The following is a 21,435-nucleotide window of genomic DNA, read 5'->3' on the forward strand; positions in this document are numbered from 1 at the left end:
CTTACAATATTCTGTCGCTGATGACCATCTATAACTTATATGACAATATATAATCAACACCACCCAATAGCAGATAGTAATAGTTAAAAACGCATTATTTAATGGAAATGTATATACTTTAATTTAAAGTCATCTTATATAATTTAGTGTATTATCTTGGCTTTATTAATATTGGAAGTTTTTCAAAGACCGTTTACTATGACCGACCTCTTTTAATGAATCTGGTACTATACAAGTAACACTTAAATCAATACTAAAAATTAATTGAACACTAGATATCCTCTAAATAATACTAATTCCTTTATTAACTAATCTATTCGTCTCTTATATATTTCTTTATTACTGGATTATTTGGTGAAAAGTACCTGAGATGATAATGTTAAAGAGAACATGTTTTTTCTAAATCTTTGCTAACATTTCCGTTATTGATTTTTTAACAACATCGTACAATTCTGATGGAGGTCCCTCAATTATCGTCTCACCATCGTTTAGCTTTCTCACTGCAACCGTGTTATCTACCACTAAAGTACCTTCCCCTTTAAATTCCGCTAAGTATTTTTCTTTTGTTAACTTTCTCTTTATTTCAGCTAATCTGATATCACCAATAGATAATGATATGCCAGTATTGACCCTAGAACGATTTTCTAAAGGTTTCAAAGTTAGTTTTGTTCTCAAAGAATCTTGCGTCACTTTGCCAAGTTTTTTAACATTTTGTGCTTTTTCTTTGATCAAACGACCTGTAAAATGAGCCACTGTATGACCATCTCTGATATTTTGCCATTTCAACAACTCATCCAGTTCAGGATCTATAGAAATATCCAGTGATTTTATTGTGGTACTGAAATAGATTACATCATTCAATGGCATCAACGTCATATCAATATCCTTTTTCTTAAATATATTCTCTAAAGTCTTATTTTGATTTTCAGGTGGTCCGAAGAGAACCATTGTTCTAATTTTAAAAGATGGCCAAATAACTGAGGCTGACCTTTGATCAACTAAACTCTCTAAATTCAAAAATACGAAGGTGCATTTAACTGAAACCTTAGGAACTATAATTTTTCTTTTGCTTGGATTTTTTTCTGTCTCTAAATATTCAATATTATCTATTGAAATTTTCGGCTCAACATTATCATTACTATAACCGTTCCTACGTCTTTTATACGACTTAAGAGATTCACTAACGTCGTATGGATCATCTTCACCATTGCCTGATTCCACTGCTCTTTTCTTATTATAAGATTCAGTTATATCTTCTTCCGGAAGAAACATTTTATAATCAACCATAATACCATAATCATCGGTTTTAGTTCGTGAAGGTTGAAATTGAAACATTTTATTTTTTGGTAATGAAGTTTTAGAGATGACTGTATCAACAGGATAAACAACTGCTGTTTTTATAGCATGTAACGGGACTACTTCATCATTATCATCATCATTATCATCATCATCATCATCTCCTTCTTCAACAATATCTGTATTTGCTAATGCTGAATTTTTACGGAACATATCCGTCAAACCCTTATTCTTTTTCGATTCATTAACTAATGCAACTATAAGATCTTTTCTTTTCTCCCTTCTTGTTTCAATTTCTTTTGTAAAAGCTTCCAAATCCTTTTTTTTGAGCACCTTTTCCTCTGACGTGCGAATTGATATTGATTCCGAATATATTATAGACTGTCCTTCTTCTACTTTCTTATTTTGCTTTTCTAATTTCCATTTAGAGTACATATCTGATACTACACTCGAATCCTCAAAATTTGTTGAAGTTAAAAACACAGAAGTTCTTTCTAACTTTGAAAGTCTACAAATAACGTCATTAATTAGCAGATCAACTTCTGAAACAAAACATATTTTAGCGCCTGGATAATTTTTTAGTTCCTTTGGTGTAACTACATGCAATAAATTTCCAAGATCAAATGGTGAAGCTGTATCTTTAGATTCCCAACTCTTAGTTAATGTTGAAGAAAACCATTCTAACATAGATTTTGCATAGGTCAAAATTCTACCACGAGAATAAGAGACCAATAATATATGTGGCTCAGTCTTCTGGCCCTGACTTTTTGCATCCAAAATATAATTCTGAACTTGAACTAAAAGGTCTATAAATTTACTGCTTATTTCGACTGGAATGACTATTGAACCATTTAAGTAAAGACCTTCCCTTAACATATCCTTAAATGCTTTGGATTTTCTTTTAAACGATTTAGTTGAGGCGAAATTGGAAAAATCTGTGATTAATGCAGTAGCTCCCAAAAGTGCAGAAATTGGCTTGCCAGCACTATCTAACAAAGAAGCTCCACTTAATATCATGTCCCTGGTATGATTCCATTTTGGTGCATATATTAATTTTTCTGTGTACGTCATCAAACAAAAAATACTACCACCTACATTGACACCTGAATTATGAGCCACAAAAGTCAATCCGTCAAACTTCGACTTTAAGTCTACTAATTGAGAATATTTAATTGTTTGAATCATATCAAATGCTTTTTCGATATCTTCCAGATCTATTTCATTACTGTCATAAGGACCAGTGATACCTCTTGCTACATACAATTCAATTGTACTGGTACGACCTAAATTGGAAACAGGCAGTGTAGAATAAACTTCAATTTGTGAAATAAAATGAGAGTAAAAGTTGTAGTATATTAGAGCAAATGCACCTAAACTTCTAACAGTCGGTTGAGATAATAAAATCAGATCCACTTCTGGAATAATAGTAGACCAATATTTGACAGAATCTGAATAAGAAACGGAATTGCTATACCAAGCTGGATCAATTAATATAGTGACGTTGTCAAATTTGAGCAAAGTCCCAACAGTGGTCCCAGAACCGTCATCGCAACATGTAACACTATATGCCATGATATTATGTTATTCTTATCTTAAATATTATAAATATTCAAGTATATTCTTAATTATACTTTCGTATTTGTATGAAATTACCTACCATTTCACACCTACCCAAACCAAACCAGTTTAATAAATTTTATTATTTTATATGTTCGTTAAATCTTAACTTTTCAGATTTCTTCTTATTTGTAACATTTTGAAAGGCTTTGAAATAATTTGAAATTTCCGAAGCCTCAAACAAAAAACATATAAGATGATAAGATGTTTAATAATTAAAGAATAAGGCAAATGATCAAATGAATCATCTTAATTTATAACTATTATAATATAATTAAGTTGTGGAATATATAATGGAATATGATTCAGAACAATTAAATTTTGATGAATGCAATCTTCGGAATTATTTACTGCTATAAATTATGAATTATAAATTACACAATTTAAGAAATTAAGTTTTGAAATAGAATTGATTTTCTCCTCTCTCGTTATTTGAAGCACTTTCTTCACGAGTTTGATTAGCTTCTTCTGGATTTACTATTAAATGGTCATTATCATTTTCAGTACTAATAATCTCTTCATCCGCTGAGGTTTTATCTGTGCTCTCTGTTACGTTTGTATTCTTCTCACCATTGCTAGCATCACAATCACTTGCTTCTTTTGCCTCTTTATTTTTATTTATTTCTCCTTCTTCTTCAGGAGTGACTCGTTTTTTTTCAGATTGATCTTTCTGTGAAGAGGCTGAACCGTCATCTGGTTTTAATTTTTTTCCAAGTGATTCTTGATGTTCCTCCTCTAGTTTTCTTTTCTTTTCATTTAACTTTTTCATAAACAGCCTAGCCTCTTGTAATTTTTTGACATGGGGCTCTTTTATTTCGGTATTCATTTCGTCGATAATATCCTCAATTTTCTTGTTGCTTTCTACCTTCTTAGATTTATCAAATAAACTTTTAATACCCTTGTCTTCATCAAAACTATCAAACTTAAAGACATACTTAGATCTCAACAATCTTAAAGTTTGCCATTCTTTCACAATGGTGTCATTTTCTGTTTTTGTTTCTTCCTCAAAGCCTCCCGATTCATATTTGTTTTCTAATTCATTGTAAATTTTAGTCGGATCTACGTAATTTTCTTTTATAACATCGATACCGGTTTCAATTTTCCACACAGTATTTATATCTTTATTACCTAATTTTATGAAGCCAAATTTTTTGAAAGACCTATCAACAACGATAGAATGGAATTGAAATGCGTTGGTTTCATCTAGTTGGAATTCCTTAAAACCATCAATTTTTGCCTTTAAATATTGTGAATCAGAATTAATCAATAGGTTTAGTATATTCATAAATTTTGGATCTTTTTCTTCGTAAAATGCTTTAATTCTTGTTTCATATAAGTTTTTGAAAAAAGCCACTAACGATTTTTGAATATTCGATTCCTCGTTCATGTTACTAATTCTTTTTGATGGATTGTCCTTTTGCAGACTATTGACATAAAATGATCTAACTTCAGGAGATTCTGATATTTGTAAAAATATTCCGATCACAAAACATAGTTGCAATATGAATTGTTTTCTGAAAAAATCGTTATTTTTTTTAATCATCTGGTAGTATAAAAAATTTGTATCTAGTTTCGAAAGCTCCAAAAATGATGGTGATATCATTAATTTTGAAGAACTAAATTGATTCATAAAATTTTTCCATTCCTTCAATCTAATTTTAGTGCCATGAGTTTGAAGCTTCAAATAACTTGGGGTTTTCATACCATTACTATTCTTAATGTCAAAGTTAGATGGATAATTTTTATTACTTTGAAAGTTCATTAAGAATAATTTTTTTGTTTCTTTCTGTTTGTAATTATAAAAAAGATCTTCTACTCTCAAGAGATCATTTAACAATGGCATTAAGTAATTATTGAGCGAGCCTTTTGTTTCCAATAAATTGAAGTAAAGATTTATCGGGTTGTCAAATATTTTGTTTTTAACTAAATGGTAGTCTTGTGCAAACTTATCCTTTGGAGCCAACTTGCTTCCATTATTGTTAAATGCTACATCACGTCGACTATTCACATTTTCATAGTATAAAGAACCAGATCTATTAAAGTTTGATTCTTCGTTAATTGGTAATAATTCAGATAAAAATTTGTCAAATTTAAATTTCATGATATAACTTTGTGCATTGTATATTTTATTGTTGTCATTTAATATACTGTTAAGTTTAGTATTCCATTTACGCAAACTAGTCGATAATGGTAATCTGTAACTGATCAAATTTGTATTTGATCCGAATTCATTCTCGTTAATTAAATTATTACCAATTTTAAACCAAGTGATACGTGATTCAACATATGGCCAAAATTCTGATACTTGGTAGGGCCAATTTAATAAATCCAAGATTTTTGAGAATAAATTGAAATATGATGTTGCCCAAGTCTTAGGATCACTCCATGATTCTTTCGCCAGGAATCTATAGTCTAGTAAAACCATCAATATACCAATAGTTTCTGTTTCATTTTCTCTTTTGTCGTCAGATTCATCGTCATCAGTAATTAGATCAGTAATTGCTAAACTTAAACAGTAATCAATATATTGGTCTTTATTCTCAACACCATAAAACTGGAACTCATCAGGAAATTTCCAATCGATACTTAATAGTTTTTTATCAAAATCTTCAACTCTCAAAGGACCACAGAACACTGTATCTTTCTTGGATTCCAGTATTCTCCTAAACGACTCTATCAAGTATTTGGAGTTATTCTGAATAATTTTATCTATCGAAGAAAACATCTATGAAACAATCAATGTATAATGTGCAAGGTCTTTCTCGTGACTGCACTTTTCAGTGAAAAGAAACGAGCAAAAAAGGATATTAAAAAAATGCAACTCTATCAGATACCAGACTATTCGACTCAATTGACTCAATTACATAGCTTATAATTTATTGTTAAGATAATTGCCACTTCACTTTTAAATGAATATCAATTATCTCTTTTACATAAATAACGAATATGATGAAATATGTTTAAAGGCTGAAAAATTATTATGCGCACGTGCAAAACGACATATAGTTAAGAGTCAATGGAATCTAGAGACATGAGTTGACAGACATTGAATCGTTGGATCCTGTTACTCTGAACCTGTCATTGAATATATACTGCAAACGACAATAATAATTCCTCGTTTGTATGGTCTGTAAATGATCCCACCTATCTTCGGAATATTGTTATCCATTAGTTGCGGACACTAGTTGTTAAAAAGAATAAAAATTATAATCTCCAAACCAAACATTAAATTATGTTCACCGATGTTGTCGCAGTTAAGGGATCTAGTAAATGCAAGTGTAATTCATTTCTTCTGATAAGCAAGTATATACATACATAGTTATGTGTCGACGAATGTGTTCCTGTACCAGTGTCACTAATTCAAAATTGTCGTCATTTCGCACTACGACTTTTGTCGAGGTAGTTGGCAGGTATGATTGACGAAACTCGTATTACTATAATAAATGTAATAATCATACCTTTAATTGAATAAACAACACTGTTTCAACTAACACCTTGACCATCCAGCGCTGATTCAATTGTATCAGAAACCTTTCGAACTTCCAGCATGTACATAGTAGAAAAATAGTAGTTCGGGTAATTTATTCTTTCGATTTTTCTTTAAATTCGATAAAACATCAGAACTCACTATAAGTGAATAAGTGTATCTTGGATATAGAGGCTATGTTGATATTCTTGTCTTTTTAAGATGCGAGGAATGGTTTGATATCTATTGTGCTAATTACAACTGTTCTGCGTGCCATAGTACATGATTATCCTGTAGCATAAAGTGTCATAAGGTTTTTATTCTGTTCAATTTTTGTCAATTTTTTATACAATATTATAGGTACCATATAAGTCATGTCAAATAATGGTAACTCTATAATTGGGGTCTGTGTTGTTGATTTCCATCATACCAGAGGTCCAGAGGTAGAATACTGGTGTGGACTAGAGGATAAGGTGGATTCTAAACTATTGTGGCCTAATTTACCTTTCCAAGCCCTGCCTGATGGGTCTCATTCATTTCAAGAGACTTTCACTTATTTCACATTGCTATTTAATACAAAGACAAATTCTAGTCCCGAAAGTGCCGTTGCATTAGGATCTGAAGAATCTTCTTCAAAGGAATGTACTACTTTGTTTGCTATCTCATGTTCGCAACAACTGAAGAGCAATGAATTGATCAACAAAGATGAAGATGTCGTAAGATCTACCGTTCAGAAAGCGATTGTTGTTATTTCATATCAACCAATTTATGGGCAAATTAAGGACAAGTTGAGTATTGTCACAAATGTATTCTTTTCGCAGAAAAACTTTCACGATAGAAAGATTATTGATTCATTATTAGATAATTTGAAATTGCTCTTTGATTATAACAACAACAATGACAGCAACAAACAGGAAATCAAAACTTCATCAAACGGTACTATTCTAAACAAGAAAGAGACTTCACTGTATGTGGGCTTGAATCTAAGAAAAATAATATTAGATTTTAAATCAAATATTTTACTCATTTTAAAAGCCATTTTATTAGAGAAAAAAATAATCTTTTATGGTAATAACGTTGAAAATCTATGTAATTTACAATTTGGGTTGATTTCTTTAATTCCAAATTTAATTTCACACTTACAGAATTCAGGAAGTCCATTATTATATGATGATAATAAAGATATAGCGATCGTCGATTCTTTCAAATCGAGTGATAGAGATTCAGTATTAAAATTTTTAGGGTTCCCATTGAATGTTTTTGAAAAAGGTGGTTTATTTTCACCATATACCCCATTACAACAATTGAATGACATTACAGATCCAAGAACTAACTTCTTTGTTATAGGTACCTCAAATTCCTTGTTGTCAGAAAGAAAAAGTGAATTGTGCCAAATTTATGTCGACACAAATGATAATTCTATCACGATGGTTGATAAATCATTACAGTCACTTTTACAACTAAGTAATAATGATAAAAGATGGATGGAACATCTAACAAGTGTGGTTACAGAAACAAAAAATGAAAATGATGAAGAAGCTACTAAAAATTTACAGTTTCAAGGTAGCGAAGATTTTATAAGATGGCAATTTGAAGAGTATTTGATTGGATTATTATCAAGTGTTAAACTATCTGAATTCATAAAATTAAATAAGAACAACGAAAGACAACTATCATCGTTAAATTCAGAACTTATTAGCTCCAATCCAATCAGTTTATTTAACATTAGTTGGGTTAACGAATGGAAAAAGACACAAAATTATGAAATCTTTTTTAGTTCAACTGATGACAGAATATTTGATTTATTCCAACCAAAACACATTTACAATGGCCCAGACCCATTTAAAGCATTTCAACAAAAATTATCAGCAACATTCCAAAATTTGAAAAAGCATAATAATAGTAGTTCGAGTCTCCTAGAATCGAAATATAGTAAAACTGAACCCAATAATGAAATCACCAATGTCTCTGAGAAAGAAAATGACAAAAAAAGTGATTCCTTATCAAGAGTTTCTTCAAAATCCACTCAAGACAGTAACAAACCCTTTAAAGATCTACCAAACAGATGGGCTGCATTCAAAGAATTATTTAATAAAAAGAAACAAAGCGATAATAGTTCCGACGAATGTGGTGGTTCACAAGAAGACGCAGACGACCAATCTAGCAGTTCGAGTTCATCATCCAGTTCAACAATGAGCTCCAGCGAATCATCTGACACAGGAAATGATAGTAACATAGTACCTATTGGATTAGGTATACGAAACGAAAACGAAGAGGAAATAAAACCAGAGGACATCAGAGAATCTATGAATAAATTAAAGTTAGAAAATGATAAACATGCTATATATTCAACAGAAGCATCTGATGTCAACAGTGAGAACGAAGAGGACAATGAGGACGACAAACAGATCGAAGTAGAGGACAATGAAGACGAAGAAGAAAACAACGATAATGAAGTGGATGTAAAATCGTCTAATGAAAAAACTGATATCTCAAAAGAAAATATTGAAGATGAAGATTCATTAGAAGCTGCAACCGAATCGCATGACAAAGAGATTAAATTAAACAGAGAACCCTCGAAATTAATAAACTCAGATGCTGAGAATCAAAGTGACATACTTATCATGACAGATGATGAATTAAAAGATGAGGAACATTAGTTTAATTTATATATATATAAGAAGTACCATATAGTACGTCAGGTAATCTAATACAAGTTTATAAACCCGGAAGGAGTATTTTACAAAGTACTTGTAATATATTGTAAAAAATAGCAAAAAAGTTCTTCCCCGCCAGGACTCGAACCTGGAATCTTCTGGTTCGTAGCCAGACGCCGTGACCATTGGGCCACGAGGAACAAGAACATTGAGCACTTAGTAAAAGCATTCGATTGCAACAAATTAAAAGGATAACATCAATTATTTAATAATTATATTGCAACCTGTTGGAAATGAGACTGGTCGTATAAGTGACTATACGATACCAGATATTACCTCTTTAGGAGATTATTGTTGCAAACCTGAAACAATAGTGCCTGCAAGAATGTAATATTAGAATCTCTAATGCATAAATAGTACTGTAGGACCATAAATCTGCCATACGTGTTCAACTCGACGACGTCGTCTCGAGTGGACAGAACGGTGGATTGAAATATGATGTATATATACACCCCGGTAATGAATAGTTAAACAATTCATTGATCCAGGTCCAAGAGACCAGAGAGATTAATCTGATTATATAGTATATAATCTAACAACTATTAATATATTAAAGTAATGAATTCATCTATTGAGCAGATGTGTAGCTTAATATATGAAACAGACCGACATATAAGGAACAGAATGTGACGATACTTAAGTCTCTGCTCAACAGTGTATAATAGCATTCTAATAGTATTTGATGTTTGTAGTTTATGTAATAAGAGTACTAATCAGATTAAATATAATAATCCTTACCTACATATTATGAACACTAAGGGACAACTTAACCATCTAGTCAACGTCAACACCATTGAATCTGTTGCTGGTTCCACACTTGTTTCTCCACAAATATTAACGAAGAGAATAGCACCATCATGGATGCTGAGGTTACGAATAAGCACTTGAACTCTTTAAAGTTTCGACCACCATCATTACAATAGGTGCTGGAGTTCTTAACAGAACGGAGAACAATCACACTCGTTCCTCCAACTGCAACTGATCACATAGATATAGATACCAACGTCCATCTTGATGTTGGCGTTATAACTCACCACTTGAATTCCTTATCACATTTATGCAACTGTTGATAGATCATTACATTACTAAATGCGACAGACAGTGCCGAGTTAAGACTTCTGGTCTTTAGAATGCAAACAAATATATACAAATCTGGTTTCTTCCATAAATCGCATTCACAAGAACCTTTACATTTACCCATGCAATTGGAAGCAGGTTAGAAATAGGGACACTGTATAGCCGACTACCTAGCACAACAAGAATCTTGCAATAGAAAGAAGAAATGGCCAAGAAGATTGCTGCATTAGTGTTTATAAACCAGTTTATGTTGCCGACTAGAAGCAGCTTACCAAGGTCTAATCAGTTGACACAACCCAAAAGGCACAATTTACTAACACGCCATAACTAATACGAAACCGTATATCAACTCTCACCAAATTTATTTATCTGCCACTAATAAACAACCCTTTGGTTATGTTAACAAGAAAGTTCTTGTCAAGAAGGTGAAACTTGCTACGAACGAACTTGGGGTCGGTTAATTCATGACACCGTTTACCAAGCTCTAAACTGTAATTCTCCGTTCCGTCAAAGTGCTTACTAATATCGAGCAATGCACACATGCAGACATATATATATATATATAGATATATATATATAAGTGTTCAAGCCATTAAGTAGTTATGTCTTAAAGTTACTCGCAAGTTTCAATATTTTTACTATTCAGATTCAATTGAACAGAAGAAATATACAATAAAGGATGTCTGAATACGTTGTAGTTATTAAAGATCACGCAGGTGCTGAAAAGTTGAGAGAACAACATGGTCCAGAACATTTTGGCAATATCCCACCTTTAGTGGATGCAGGTATAGTCGTCTGTGGTGGCGCCATGTTCAATGAAGAAGGTTCACCTGTCGGTTCGCATATCCAAATTGTTGCAGACTCAAGAGAACAAGTATTGGAAATGTTAAAGAAAGACGTCTTCGCAAGGGAAAACGTGTGGGATTTAGAATCTGCAATCATTTATAAATTTGATTGTGCTGTTCGTAAGCCTATGTAATTAATTATCATAGATAAAATCACTCCACATATGTCTAATTTACAAAGTATAGTTTTAATAAATGATATTCACTAACTCAATCAAGAAGCCTTGCTCACTATAAACTATGTCCTTATGTACTTTCTAGATTTTGAGGGTTAGCGTATTAATTTTTTCAAAGCCATTAGTAATAAATATTTTTAAGCTACTTGCTGTAACATTGTAGTTAAAAAATAATTTTTAGGTATATATATATACATTTTTTAACATATAACTATATCACATTGAATGTTTGTTTCATTGCAGAAACTACAACGACAGAATTCTGAATAACCTTAATCGAATTGAATATATAAATATAGATTACATTAGTTTTACCCAAGTGGTTATTAATTGGATAAATTGTTCATTTTAATATAATATAGACGGTATATTTTAATTAGTGGACTAATATTATAATTTAAAGGAGGTTTATTATTCATATTATAAGTTTGTTGACGATGTCTAGCTTATTGTCTGATATCTGTCAGTTTTGTCACTCCAAAGAAGGGTGGGGACCAATTTCAAAATATGGTGATTTTACACAGTGCTTTATCGATGGTGTACTGTTAAACTTAGCATCATTATTTATGATTATTTTTGGTACTGTGGAATTGGTTAAATTGATTAGGAAAAAACACCCTGGTATTAAATATAGACAGGATTGGTTGATTTTCTGTAGAATCACGCTGGTTTTACTTCAAATAGTGCTAACGGGTATTGCTTCTTTAAGTTTACCACATCACAAGACTAAAGATATGACCATAATTACACAATACTCATTGAGTTTGATGTCATTATTTGTTGTTTTAGCATTACACTGGATTGAATTCCATAGATCAAAAATTGCTAATGGTGTTGTCTTATTCTATTGGTTATTCGAAGTTATCGGTAATGGTGTAAAAGTTGTTAATTTTTGGATTAGATATGAATATGAGAATAAATTTTACTTCGGTGAAAGGTTATTCATTTTAGTTATTTTTCAAACTATTGTAGCATTATCAATTTTGCTATTAGAAGCTATTCCACAAAAAAAATTGAAGTCTTACCAAGCCATTCAAGAAAATTTGAACAAAAGAAAAGAAAATCCGTATGATTCTGCTAATATATTTTCGAGAATTTCATTCTCTTGGATGACCAGCTTAATGAAGACAGGTTATGAAGTTTATTTAACTGAATCTGATTTATATAAACTACCTAGTGAATTTAACAGTGAAGTTTTATCAACACGTTTCAATGGAGCTTGGCAAGATGAAGTTAAGCATAAAGCTAAACCTTCTATCGTAGGTGCCTTGGCTAAGACTTTTGGCCCAAAATTACTCTTGGCTGCTTCCCTGAAATTTGTCCATGATATTTTGGCTTTTGTACAACCTCAATTATTAAGAATTTTGATTCAGTTCGTAAACGCATATTCCGATAGTGAAAATGAAGGCAGCTATTCTTTACCAATTATAAAAGGTTTTATGATAGCAATCGCAATGTTCTCCGTTAGTCTTATTCAAACCTCATTTTTACATCAGTATTTCCTAAACTCTTTTAATTCAGGTATGAATATTAGAAGTGCTTTAACTTCTGTCATATATCAAAAAGCTTTACTATTATCAAATGAAGCTACAGAAGTCTCAACTACTGGTGATATTGTTAATTTAATGAGTGTAGATGTACAAAGATTACAGGATTTATCACAATGGATCAATATATTGTGGTCAGGCCCATTCCAATTAACTCTATGTTTGATATCCTTGTACAATTTATTAGGTCATTCTATGTGGATTGGTGTTTTTATTTTAGGTATTATGATCCCAATTAATTCCTATATTATGCGTATTCAAAAGAAATTACAAAAAGACCAAATGAAATATAAAGATGAGAGAACTGGATTAGTTAATGAGATTTTGAATAACATTAAGTCATTAAAATTGTACGCTTGGGAAAAGCCATTCCAAGAGAAATTAGAATTTGTGAGAAATGAAAAGGAATTGAAGAATTTAAAAAAGATCGGTGTTTTTAATGCTATGATTGCGTTCCAATTCAATATTGTTCCATTTTTAGTTTCATGCTGCACATTTGCTATATTCGTTTGGGTAGAAGATAAACCTTTGACAACAGATCTGGTGTTCCCAGCCTTGACTTTATTCAATTTATTGAATTTCCCATTAGTTGCTGTCCCTATTACCATTAGTGCTTTCATCGAAGCTTCTGTTTCTATCTCCAGATTATATTCCTATTTAACAAATGAAGAATTACAAAAGGACGCTATTCAACGTTTACCATTTGTTAAACAAAATGGTGAAACAACTGTCAAAATAGGTGATAATGCAACTTTCTTGTGGAAAAGAAAGCCTGAATATAAAGTTGCTTTAAAGAATATTAATTTCGAAGCCAGGAAAGGTGAATTGGCTTGTATTGTGGGTAAAGTTGGTAGCGGTAAAAGTGCTTTTATTCAATCGATACTTGGTGATTTATTTAGAGTTAAAGGCTTTGCATCAATACATGGTAATGTAGCGTATGTAAGCCAGCTTGCTTGGATAATGAACGGTACTGTCAAAGATAACATTATTTTTGGCCACAGATATGATCCCGAATTCTACGAAAAAACTATCAAGGCTTGTGCTTTAACAATCGATTTATCAATTTTACCTGATGGTGATCAAACTCTGGTTGGTGAAAAGGGTATCTCGTTATCTGGTGGTCAAAAAGCTCGTTTATCATTAGCAAGAGCTGTTTATGCAAGAGCTGATATTTATTTACTTGATGATCCTTTAGCTGCTGTTGATGAACATGTCTCCAAACATTTGATTCAAAATGTATTAGGTGCCAAAGGTTTATTGAAAAGCAAAACTAGAATTTTAACAACAAATAAAATTCCAGTTTTATCGATTGCCGATAGCATTACTTTATTAGAAAATGGTGAAATCACTGAACAAGGTACATATTTTGATGTAATGGCAACAGAAGGTTCTTCATTAAGTAAATTGATTACTGAATATGGTAAGAAAAAAGATTCTTCAGAGTCAGAAGCTGCTAAAGATAATGTTAATTCTGAATCTGATGAATCCTCCGTTAATCGTGAATTGACTGTCCCTATTGAAGATGAATTAAGAGAATTAGATAAACTAAATGACTTAAAATTTATTGATGAAGGTAAAAGCTTAAGAAGAGCTAGTTTTGATACTCTTGGTTCAATGGATTTTAATGACGATGAAAATAGTGACAGAAGAGAGTTCAGAGAACAAGGTAAGGTGAAGTGGTCTGTATATATTGACTATGCTAGATCGTGTAATCCAAGAAATGTTCTAATATTCATTTCTTTCATTATCATTGCAATGTTCTTCTCAGTTATGGGCAATGTTTGGTTAAAACATTGGTCCGAAGTTAACACAGTAAATAATGACAACTCACACGCTGCTTATTATCTATTTATTTATTTTACTTTAGGTTTTGCATCTTCATTGGCCAATTTGATCCAAACAATAATCTTATGGATCTTTTGTACTATCCAGGGTTCTAAACAGTTACATTCTTCTATGACGTCTTCAATTTTTAGAGCACCAATGTCATTTTTTGAAACTACACCAATTGGTAGAATCTTAAACAGATTTTCTAATGATGTCTACAAAATTGATGAAATTTTAGGTAGATCGTTCTCTCAATTTTTCCAAAATACGATAAGAGTTTCTTTTACCATTGTAGTGATTTGTTCTACGACATGGCAATTTATCTTCTTAATTATCCCAATGGCGTTCCTATACATATACTATCAACAGTACTTCTTAAGAACTTCTAGAGAATTACGTCGTTTAGATTCTACCACCAGATCTCCATTATATGCACATTTCCAAGAGACTTTATGCGGTGTTTCCACAATTAGAGGCTTTGCTCAACAAGACAGATTTATTCATATTAATCAATCTAGAGTTGATAGTAACATGATGGCATATTACCCTTCAATTAACTCCAACCGTTGGTTAGCTTTCAGATTAGAATTTTTAGGTTCATTAATCATTCTTGGTGCTGCTACACTATCTATTTTCAGACTGAAGAACGGTTCATTGACAGCTGGTATGATTGGTCTATCAATGAGTTATGCTCTACAGGTCACACAATCATTGAACTGGATCGTTAGAATGACCGTTGATGTTGAAAGTAATATTGTTTCCGTAGAAAGAATTGAAGAATACTCTCACTTACCAAGCGAAGCTCCGTTAATCATAGAGAATAACAGACCTTCTGAGGAGTGGCCATCAAAAGGTGCAATCGAATTTAAGAATTACAGTACTCGTTACAGACCAGAGTTAGATTTAGTTTTGAAAAATATCAACCTTAAGATTTTACCAAAAGAAAAAGTTGGTATCGTTGGCAGAACTGGTGCTGGTAAATCATCATTGACTTTAGCATTATTCAGAATTATTGAAGCTTCTTCAGGTAGTATTGAAATCGATGGTGTCAATATCAACGAACTAGGTTTGTATGATTTAAGACATAAACTATCTATTATTCCTCAAGATTCTCAAGTTTTCGAAGGCAGCATCCGTGAAAATATAGATCCTACCCAACAATTCTCTGAACAAGAGATTTGGAATGCCTTAGAAATGGCTCACTTGAAACCACATATTTTGAAGATGAACGAAATCTCTCCAGAATCAGAGAACAGTGATACCAATCAATCTAGCAATCCTTTAGATGCAAAAATCACCGAAGGTGGTAGCAATTTGAGTGTAGGTCAAAGGCAATTAATATGTTTGGCTAGAGCCTTACTAGTTCCTTCAAACGTATTAATCTTAGATGAAGCAACCGCTGCAGTGGATGTCGAAACTGATGAATTAATTCAACACACAATTAGAACAGCTTTCAAAGATAGAACTATTTTAACAATTGCTCATAGGATAAATACTATTATGGATAGTGACAAGATTATTGTCTTAGATAATGGTGAAGTTGCAGAATTTGATAAGCCTGAAATTTTATTGACCAACAAGAATTCATTGTTCTACTCATTATGCTACGAGTCTGGTGTACTAAAACCCAATTGAATAGGTTCCACTATAATATAATATAAAATAAAGCAGAATAAAAGTGTAAGAGATAAAATTAAAAAAGTAGAATTGAAGTAGAAAGGAAATAACTTTCGTATTATCATATTTTATAGATTTGCAAAAACATTAAAGATAACTGTAAATTATTTAGAATCACCGATAATAACTCCTTTTATCTACTGATGATGAGGGTTGGCACGTATCTTTATAATCTTTCTTCGTGTTAAAAGCTACGAATAACACTTATTCAAATTCTATTACGTATATTAATTCCAATGAAAACAACAATATACATTTCTTTAACCTTCTCATTAATAGTTATATTTAATTTGTATACTTATATCGAATCTGTCACATTGAAGACAGTTGATCTCCTTTTCGAAACTTCGATGAGCTTATATTTTACACACAGGGTCCTTTCTTTTTCCACATTGCAGTATCCGTTACCGAGCGGTAAATGAAATTAGTAATCAAAATAATCAAGATTGAAAAATATATCATTTTAACTTCGGATTATTAAGATAAAGATAACAGTTCTTTAACAGTTCTTTAACAGTTCTTTAACAGTTCTTTAACAGTTCTTTAATTAGTAATCATTAATATATTTTTCAAAATCTTAATATTTATATAATATATATTGTAATAGTTTCTAATATTGTTTTATTTAGAATTTTGATAAATATCTGCGTCAAGTAGTTTTGGATTAAATTTAAGATATGTTAATGCTGATTATATTACAAAAGATCTTCATTTATTAAACTACCAACTTACGAATATACATCACATACAGTCACGTAACTCAACTACAAAGAATATCTAATAAATCAATTCTCAAAAATCATGTTAGAAGAAGGTACTCAAGATTTATTACCTGTCGATAATATTTACAATATTCAGATAGGTACTCAGACGTTTAAAATCAGTGGTTTATCATTAAATTCTGATGCTCCATCATTTTTCACAGATTATTTTATAGGAAAAGCAGATAAGGCAGACCAGGTGATGTTTGTTGATAGATCTGCTAATGTATTTGAAAAAATATATTTACATTTACAAGGTTATGCCATAAGGGTGGATAATGAAATGGAATATTCTTTATTGTTTTCAGACGCCGTTTATTATCATCTTCCTAAATTATTGAATTTCCTAATAGAGTCTGATTCTTTTTTTACTAATATCAGCGGTGAAAGTTTTCGAATTCCAAAGAATTTATTTTCAAGAAAAGGAGACTCACCAAATTATTTCCATATGACTAGTATTGTTGACAATATAAATTATAAAAACTACTATGAAAGATCTGTAGCTGAGAGAAGACCACTGATTATTCCAGCCCATTTCGTTAGTAGGTCCCCTGAATATTTTAAAGACCTGCTATCCTTGTTAACTGGTGCATCTATAAAAATGAATGATGAAAGAAGAGAGTCGTTAATTAAAGAATGTAGGTACTATATGTTATTGAATCTAGAGCAGCGTTTGATTAAATCCAAAATAATTTTTAATCCGCTAACTAATTGCGAGGATATAATACTAAACTTATCTGATTTGAAGAAAAATGGTGTTGAATTGGATGCAATCCAAACGTCAAAAGTTAACAGTGAGTCAACAACACCAACTACTGAGAACGAACATGACCGATGTTCTGATGAACGATCTCTTAAGAGAGCTAGATTAAATAAAAATGCTGAAACAGAAAAATTATGGCATATAATCGAATACAAGAGACCGTATTTGGATGACGATAAAAGATCTTTGATTTTTCAAATAAATACAAGCGAGACATCTATTTATATAAACCTTGATAAAAAGGTAATTCATTTGGTCATGGTTGGAGAGACTAAGAAACAATTCGAGCAAGTGTTCGGGCCAGCCTTGGATAAAGCTGGTGTACCATTGACTGATTATAAAATGAGAGTTCCGTTTTCAAAATTCAAAACTCCTGAAATATTAGCTTTACCAGCTTGCTTTACAATGTGCAAACTGTTGGTTAATGACTCGGACTGCCCATGCATTAGCACATTAATAACGGATTTGGGTAAAAACCAAGATATACCCTGGGATAAGAAAAGAGAGAGAATCGTAGACCTCACTAATATGAATGAACTAAGTTGTTCTAATGGTTTAAGAGTATCGTGTAATAAATCATTATGGAAACTTGGTGTTAATAAGGATAAACTAATCGTGCTAGGTGTAAGAGCACAAGTATATTCCAATAATAAAGAGTTTTGTAAATCGATCGATTTTCTATAATATTTCAGGGAAACCATTACAACTCTATGATATCTAGAAAATTATTTATATTATAAATTTGCATGTACTTTAAATAAGTTAAAAAATCCGTACAACATACAATTGTTGACTAACAAAGACAGGAACGTATGTATATATTAGGCTTAATCGAAAAGGTATTTAATAGAAAGTAATCTCGTCATAACTAACCTTACATTTAAGCTTAAAAATAGTGAAATGTTCATCATTAGCTTGATTGTTAATGATTGTTACGAGTAGAAGAAGCTTTTATGGTTTTTGTTCCATAGTAAGGCCATCGCTTATTTCATAAATTACCTATTTAGGAAAATTGACAACATAATGAACATGCACTTTATATGGATTATGTTTGAAGATACAAAGATACACATAGTTGAAGACCTAAAGATGTAAGTCATATCAGAGTTAATCATTATAATAACATCGATGGGTAGGTTGATCTGATAAAAATACTTCAACGCTAAGAATAATCACGATTGTTTGAAGAGAAGATACAAGACATTTTTGGAAAATACACACCAGCACTAAAGTAAGAATCCCGGATGTTAACAGATATTAGTAATACTGTTAACTCATCTACTTCAAAGAGGTCAGAATCATTGAACCATGCAGGAAAAGGTATTACTGACTTCAAAAAGAACTCCTTACAGAAAGATCCAGTTCGTAGTATACTCAAAAGCTCAAGATTGTTCAAGTCTCCTGAGAAACTGAACAATTGTAAAGTATCGAAGAAAAGTACCTTACATATAACACCAAAAAAATTAGCATCACCAGAATGTCTTAGGGATTACATTCCAAAAGTGACACGAAGTGTTGATTATTCTGATTTCCGAAAGATGCACGAACCCATTATTGAGACAAATGGTACAGTTACCAACGTTCTGTTTCCAACTTCGCCTTTGAAAATACGGTTTAGTGATAGTATTAAACCAATAGGAGGAGATGGATCGTTAAATAGAATTAGAGCTAAATTTAAAAATGGTCTCATGTCTCCAGAAAAATTAATTCAGAGAAAAGGGACAAGCATTATTACATCTAAAGCTCGTAGAAATCTTTTCGAGGAGATACAACGAGAATCTACTTCAACAACAATAGATACTAATAAAATAAAAACCATTCAAAAAAGCTTAAATAATGGTATACTTAAAAAGGAAATTCAAAAAGGAGAATCACCACACAAATCAGTTAAGTTCCATATCCCAGATAATGAGTCCGATATTAGACAACAATTAAATGATATCAATAATCTATTAAATGCTATCCTTACAAGGCAAGATGTGTTAGAGAAAGAGATATCAGAAATTAAAAGAAATAACCCAAACCGCCTAAGAGAATAATATAAAAAAATAAATGAAAGGATGGATATATAATAGTTTCTATAAATTTATAAGATTACAAAATCTATAATCAAATGCATATGACAAGACATAACTTATTCTTAAGATCGTTCCCAGTTTTTCTTAACAATTGGAATGCCCAGTTTCTTCTTGAGAACATCCATAGCAGCTATTGCATCTTCTGAACTATCATGCTCTCCAGTTTGTATAGTCCTATTAAGCACTTCGAAGGAAAGATTTTTCAACGAAGTTTTATATCTACCCTTTGAGTATAAAATAGCCGTATCAATTATATTATCATGAATAATCCGTAATACATTTAAATCATTTTCTAAACCATGACCAATCAGAATACTATTTTTATTAATCAATTCTTTAATAATAACTTTAGAAATAACCTCGTTGTATGTTAAATGTTTTGACCTGTCAATTTCATGAACTCCACTAAATTGTGTATTCAAATCAATAATGTCACCTATCGGTTGGACAATTTCGTCAAAAAGTATTTGTGAAGTAAAGAAATCAACAATTGTTAACCGTATCATTTCGTATCCAAGTGAGGTGAATGCCATTTCACAATCTAACGCCAGTACATTCTTTTCTCCATCTACATATTTTGTATGGTTGAATTCAGTTATTGTACTGAGTTCATTATAATTTGTATATCTGAAGACATGGTTGTCACTAGTCTTACACCCGAGTCGAAGTTCACAAGTGGAACTGGAACTTTTGCCACAGCAAGGATATATCTCTTCCCTATCTTTATCTGACCTTTGTTTCTTCAAAGGATGGTATTTACAGATGGTTTTCCTCATAATGTCTTTTTTTTGAAACTTAGTATTACACCTAGAACAGGGTATATATCCTGTTACATTGAATTCTTTCTTGTCTGAATAAATGTCCATTATATAATTATTTTTCACCAAAACTTCGGATGGTACCAGAACAGAGTTTAATAATTTGAGCGCTTCATCTTTCGTTATATTTATAACTTCCTTCACCACTTTTGATTTTGGTAAGAATTTTTCATCAATCTCTCCATATAATAATTTACCAGCAATTTTAATATCTAAAAGATCTCCTTTGAATTTTAACAAATCCCTTATTAAAACGCTCATATTGAACCTGTAACTTTGTCCGGATCTTGATAATTTAGCAACCAATGATTCCAATTGCACTGATAAACCCTCTAGAGCCTGTTTGGTATTAGGATTTACTTTTTTCAATATGGAAAAGAGTTTCTTAACCATTTTATACCTTTCTGTATACATGGCTGGCTGGTTAACCATATCCAATGGACGCAACCCACCAGACTTACCTAAAATTGTTTCTTCAACCATATTTTATCAATAAATACACATCAATGAATATTCAATAATTCAAACCTCCAGTATTCAATTCTAATATTCTTAAAATAGTGAAAGCCTATTCAATGGACATTAAAAACTATAGCTAGTTTCCTTCCCACTTTAAAACTTTTTTTTAACGATAATGATAATCTAGTTTACAAATCGAGTGTTGATTGCACAAACACAACTTCTTAACCACTGTCGGTTTTCTCTTTCAATCATTTTTATTCAATTATGACTTATTTTATCTGATGAATAGTCTTAAGGTTAACGTATTT

General features: G+C 31.4%; 8 protein-coding genes and 1 non-coding gene across 9 annotated transcripts; 5 read left to right on the forward strand and 4 right to left on the reverse strand.

Moving 5' to 3' along the window:
• Positions 1-399: 399 nt before the first annotated feature.
• Positions 400-2,868, reverse strand: CFT2 (cleavage polyadenylation factor subunit CFT2; the record flags this gene model as incomplete). The annotated part of the gene is made up of 1 exon (XM_003684634.1): positions 400-2,868. The coding sequence occupies one exon, from the start codon at positions 2,866-2,868 to the stop codon at positions 400-402; it is 2,469 nt and encodes an 822-aa protein (XP_003684682.1).
• A 436-nt stretch (positions 2,869-3,304) lies between these two features.
• Positions 3,305-5,638, reverse strand: HPR1 (Hpr1p; the record flags this gene model as incomplete). The annotated part of the gene is made up of 1 exon (XM_003684635.1): positions 3,305-5,638. One exon carries the CDS (start codon positions 5,636-5,638, stop codon positions 3,305-3,307), a length of 2,334 nt encoding a protein of 777 aa, XP_003684683.1.
• Positions 5,639-6,753: 1,115 nt separating this feature from the next.
• AVL9 (Avl9p) lies at positions 6,754-9,039 on the forward strand (the record flags this gene model as incomplete). Its single annotated transcript, XM_003684636.1, has 1 exon — positions 6,754-9,039. The coding sequence occupies one exon, from the start codon at positions 6,754-6,756 to the stop codon at positions 9,037-9,039; it is 2,286 nt and encodes a 761-aa protein (XP_003684684.1).
• A 124-nt stretch (positions 9,040-9,163) lies between these two features.
• On the reverse strand, positions 9,164-9,236 carry TPHA0Ctrna6R. The gene has a single exon. It is a non-coding gene; the product is annotated as a tRNA-Arg (tRNA).
• Positions 9,237-10,852: 1,616 nt separating this feature from the next.
• On the forward strand, positions 10,853-11,152 carry TPHA0C00950 (YciI family protein; the record flags this gene model as incomplete). The annotated part of the gene is made up of 1 exon (XM_003684637.1): positions 10,853-11,152. The coding sequence occupies one exon, from the start codon at positions 10,853-10,855 to the stop codon at positions 11,150-11,152; it is 300 nt and encodes a 99-aa protein (XP_003684685.1).
• A 479-nt stretch (positions 11,153-11,631) lies between these two features.
• On the forward strand, positions 11,632-16,203 carry YCF1 (ATP-binding cassette glutathione S-conjugate transporter YCF1; the record flags this gene model as incomplete). Its single annotated transcript, XM_003684638.1, has 1 exon — positions 11,632-16,203. One exon carries the CDS (start codon positions 11,632-11,634, stop codon positions 16,201-16,203), a length of 4,572 nt encoding a protein of 1,523 aa, XP_003684686.1.
• An 843-nt stretch (positions 16,204-17,046) lies between these two features.
• Positions 17,047-18,453, forward strand: TPHA0C00970 (uncharacterized protein; the record flags this gene model as incomplete). Its single annotated transcript, XM_003684639.1, has 1 exon — positions 17,047-18,453. One exon carries the CDS (start codon positions 17,047-17,049, stop codon positions 18,451-18,453), a length of 1,407 nt encoding a protein of 468 aa, XP_003684687.1.
• A 560-nt stretch (positions 18,454-19,013) lies between these two features.
• FIN1 (Fin1p) lies at positions 19,014-19,808 on the forward strand (the record flags this gene model as incomplete). The annotated part of the gene is made up of 1 exon (XM_003684640.1): positions 19,014-19,808. The coding sequence occupies one exon, from the start codon at positions 19,014-19,016 to the stop codon at positions 19,806-19,808; it is 795 nt and encodes a 264-aa protein (XP_003684688.1).
• A 101-nt stretch (positions 19,809-19,909) lies between these two features.
• On the reverse strand, positions 19,910-21,148 carry REX3 (RNA exonuclease; the record flags this gene model as incomplete). Its single annotated transcript, XM_003684641.1, has 1 exon — positions 19,910-21,148. The coding sequence occupies one exon, from the start codon at positions 21,146-21,148 to the stop codon at positions 19,910-19,912; it is 1,239 nt and encodes a 412-aa protein (XP_003684689.1).
• Between the last annotated feature and the right edge of the window lie 287 nt (positions 21,149-21,435).

This window comes from Tetrapisispora phaffii, chromosome 3 (assembly GCF_000236905.1).
Source record: "Tetrapisispora phaffii CBS 4417 chromosome 3, complete genome".
NCBI classification, from domain to species: domain Eukaryota; kingdom Fungi; phylum Ascomycota; class Saccharomycetes; order Saccharomycetales; family Saccharomycetaceae; genus Tetrapisispora; species Tetrapisispora phaffii.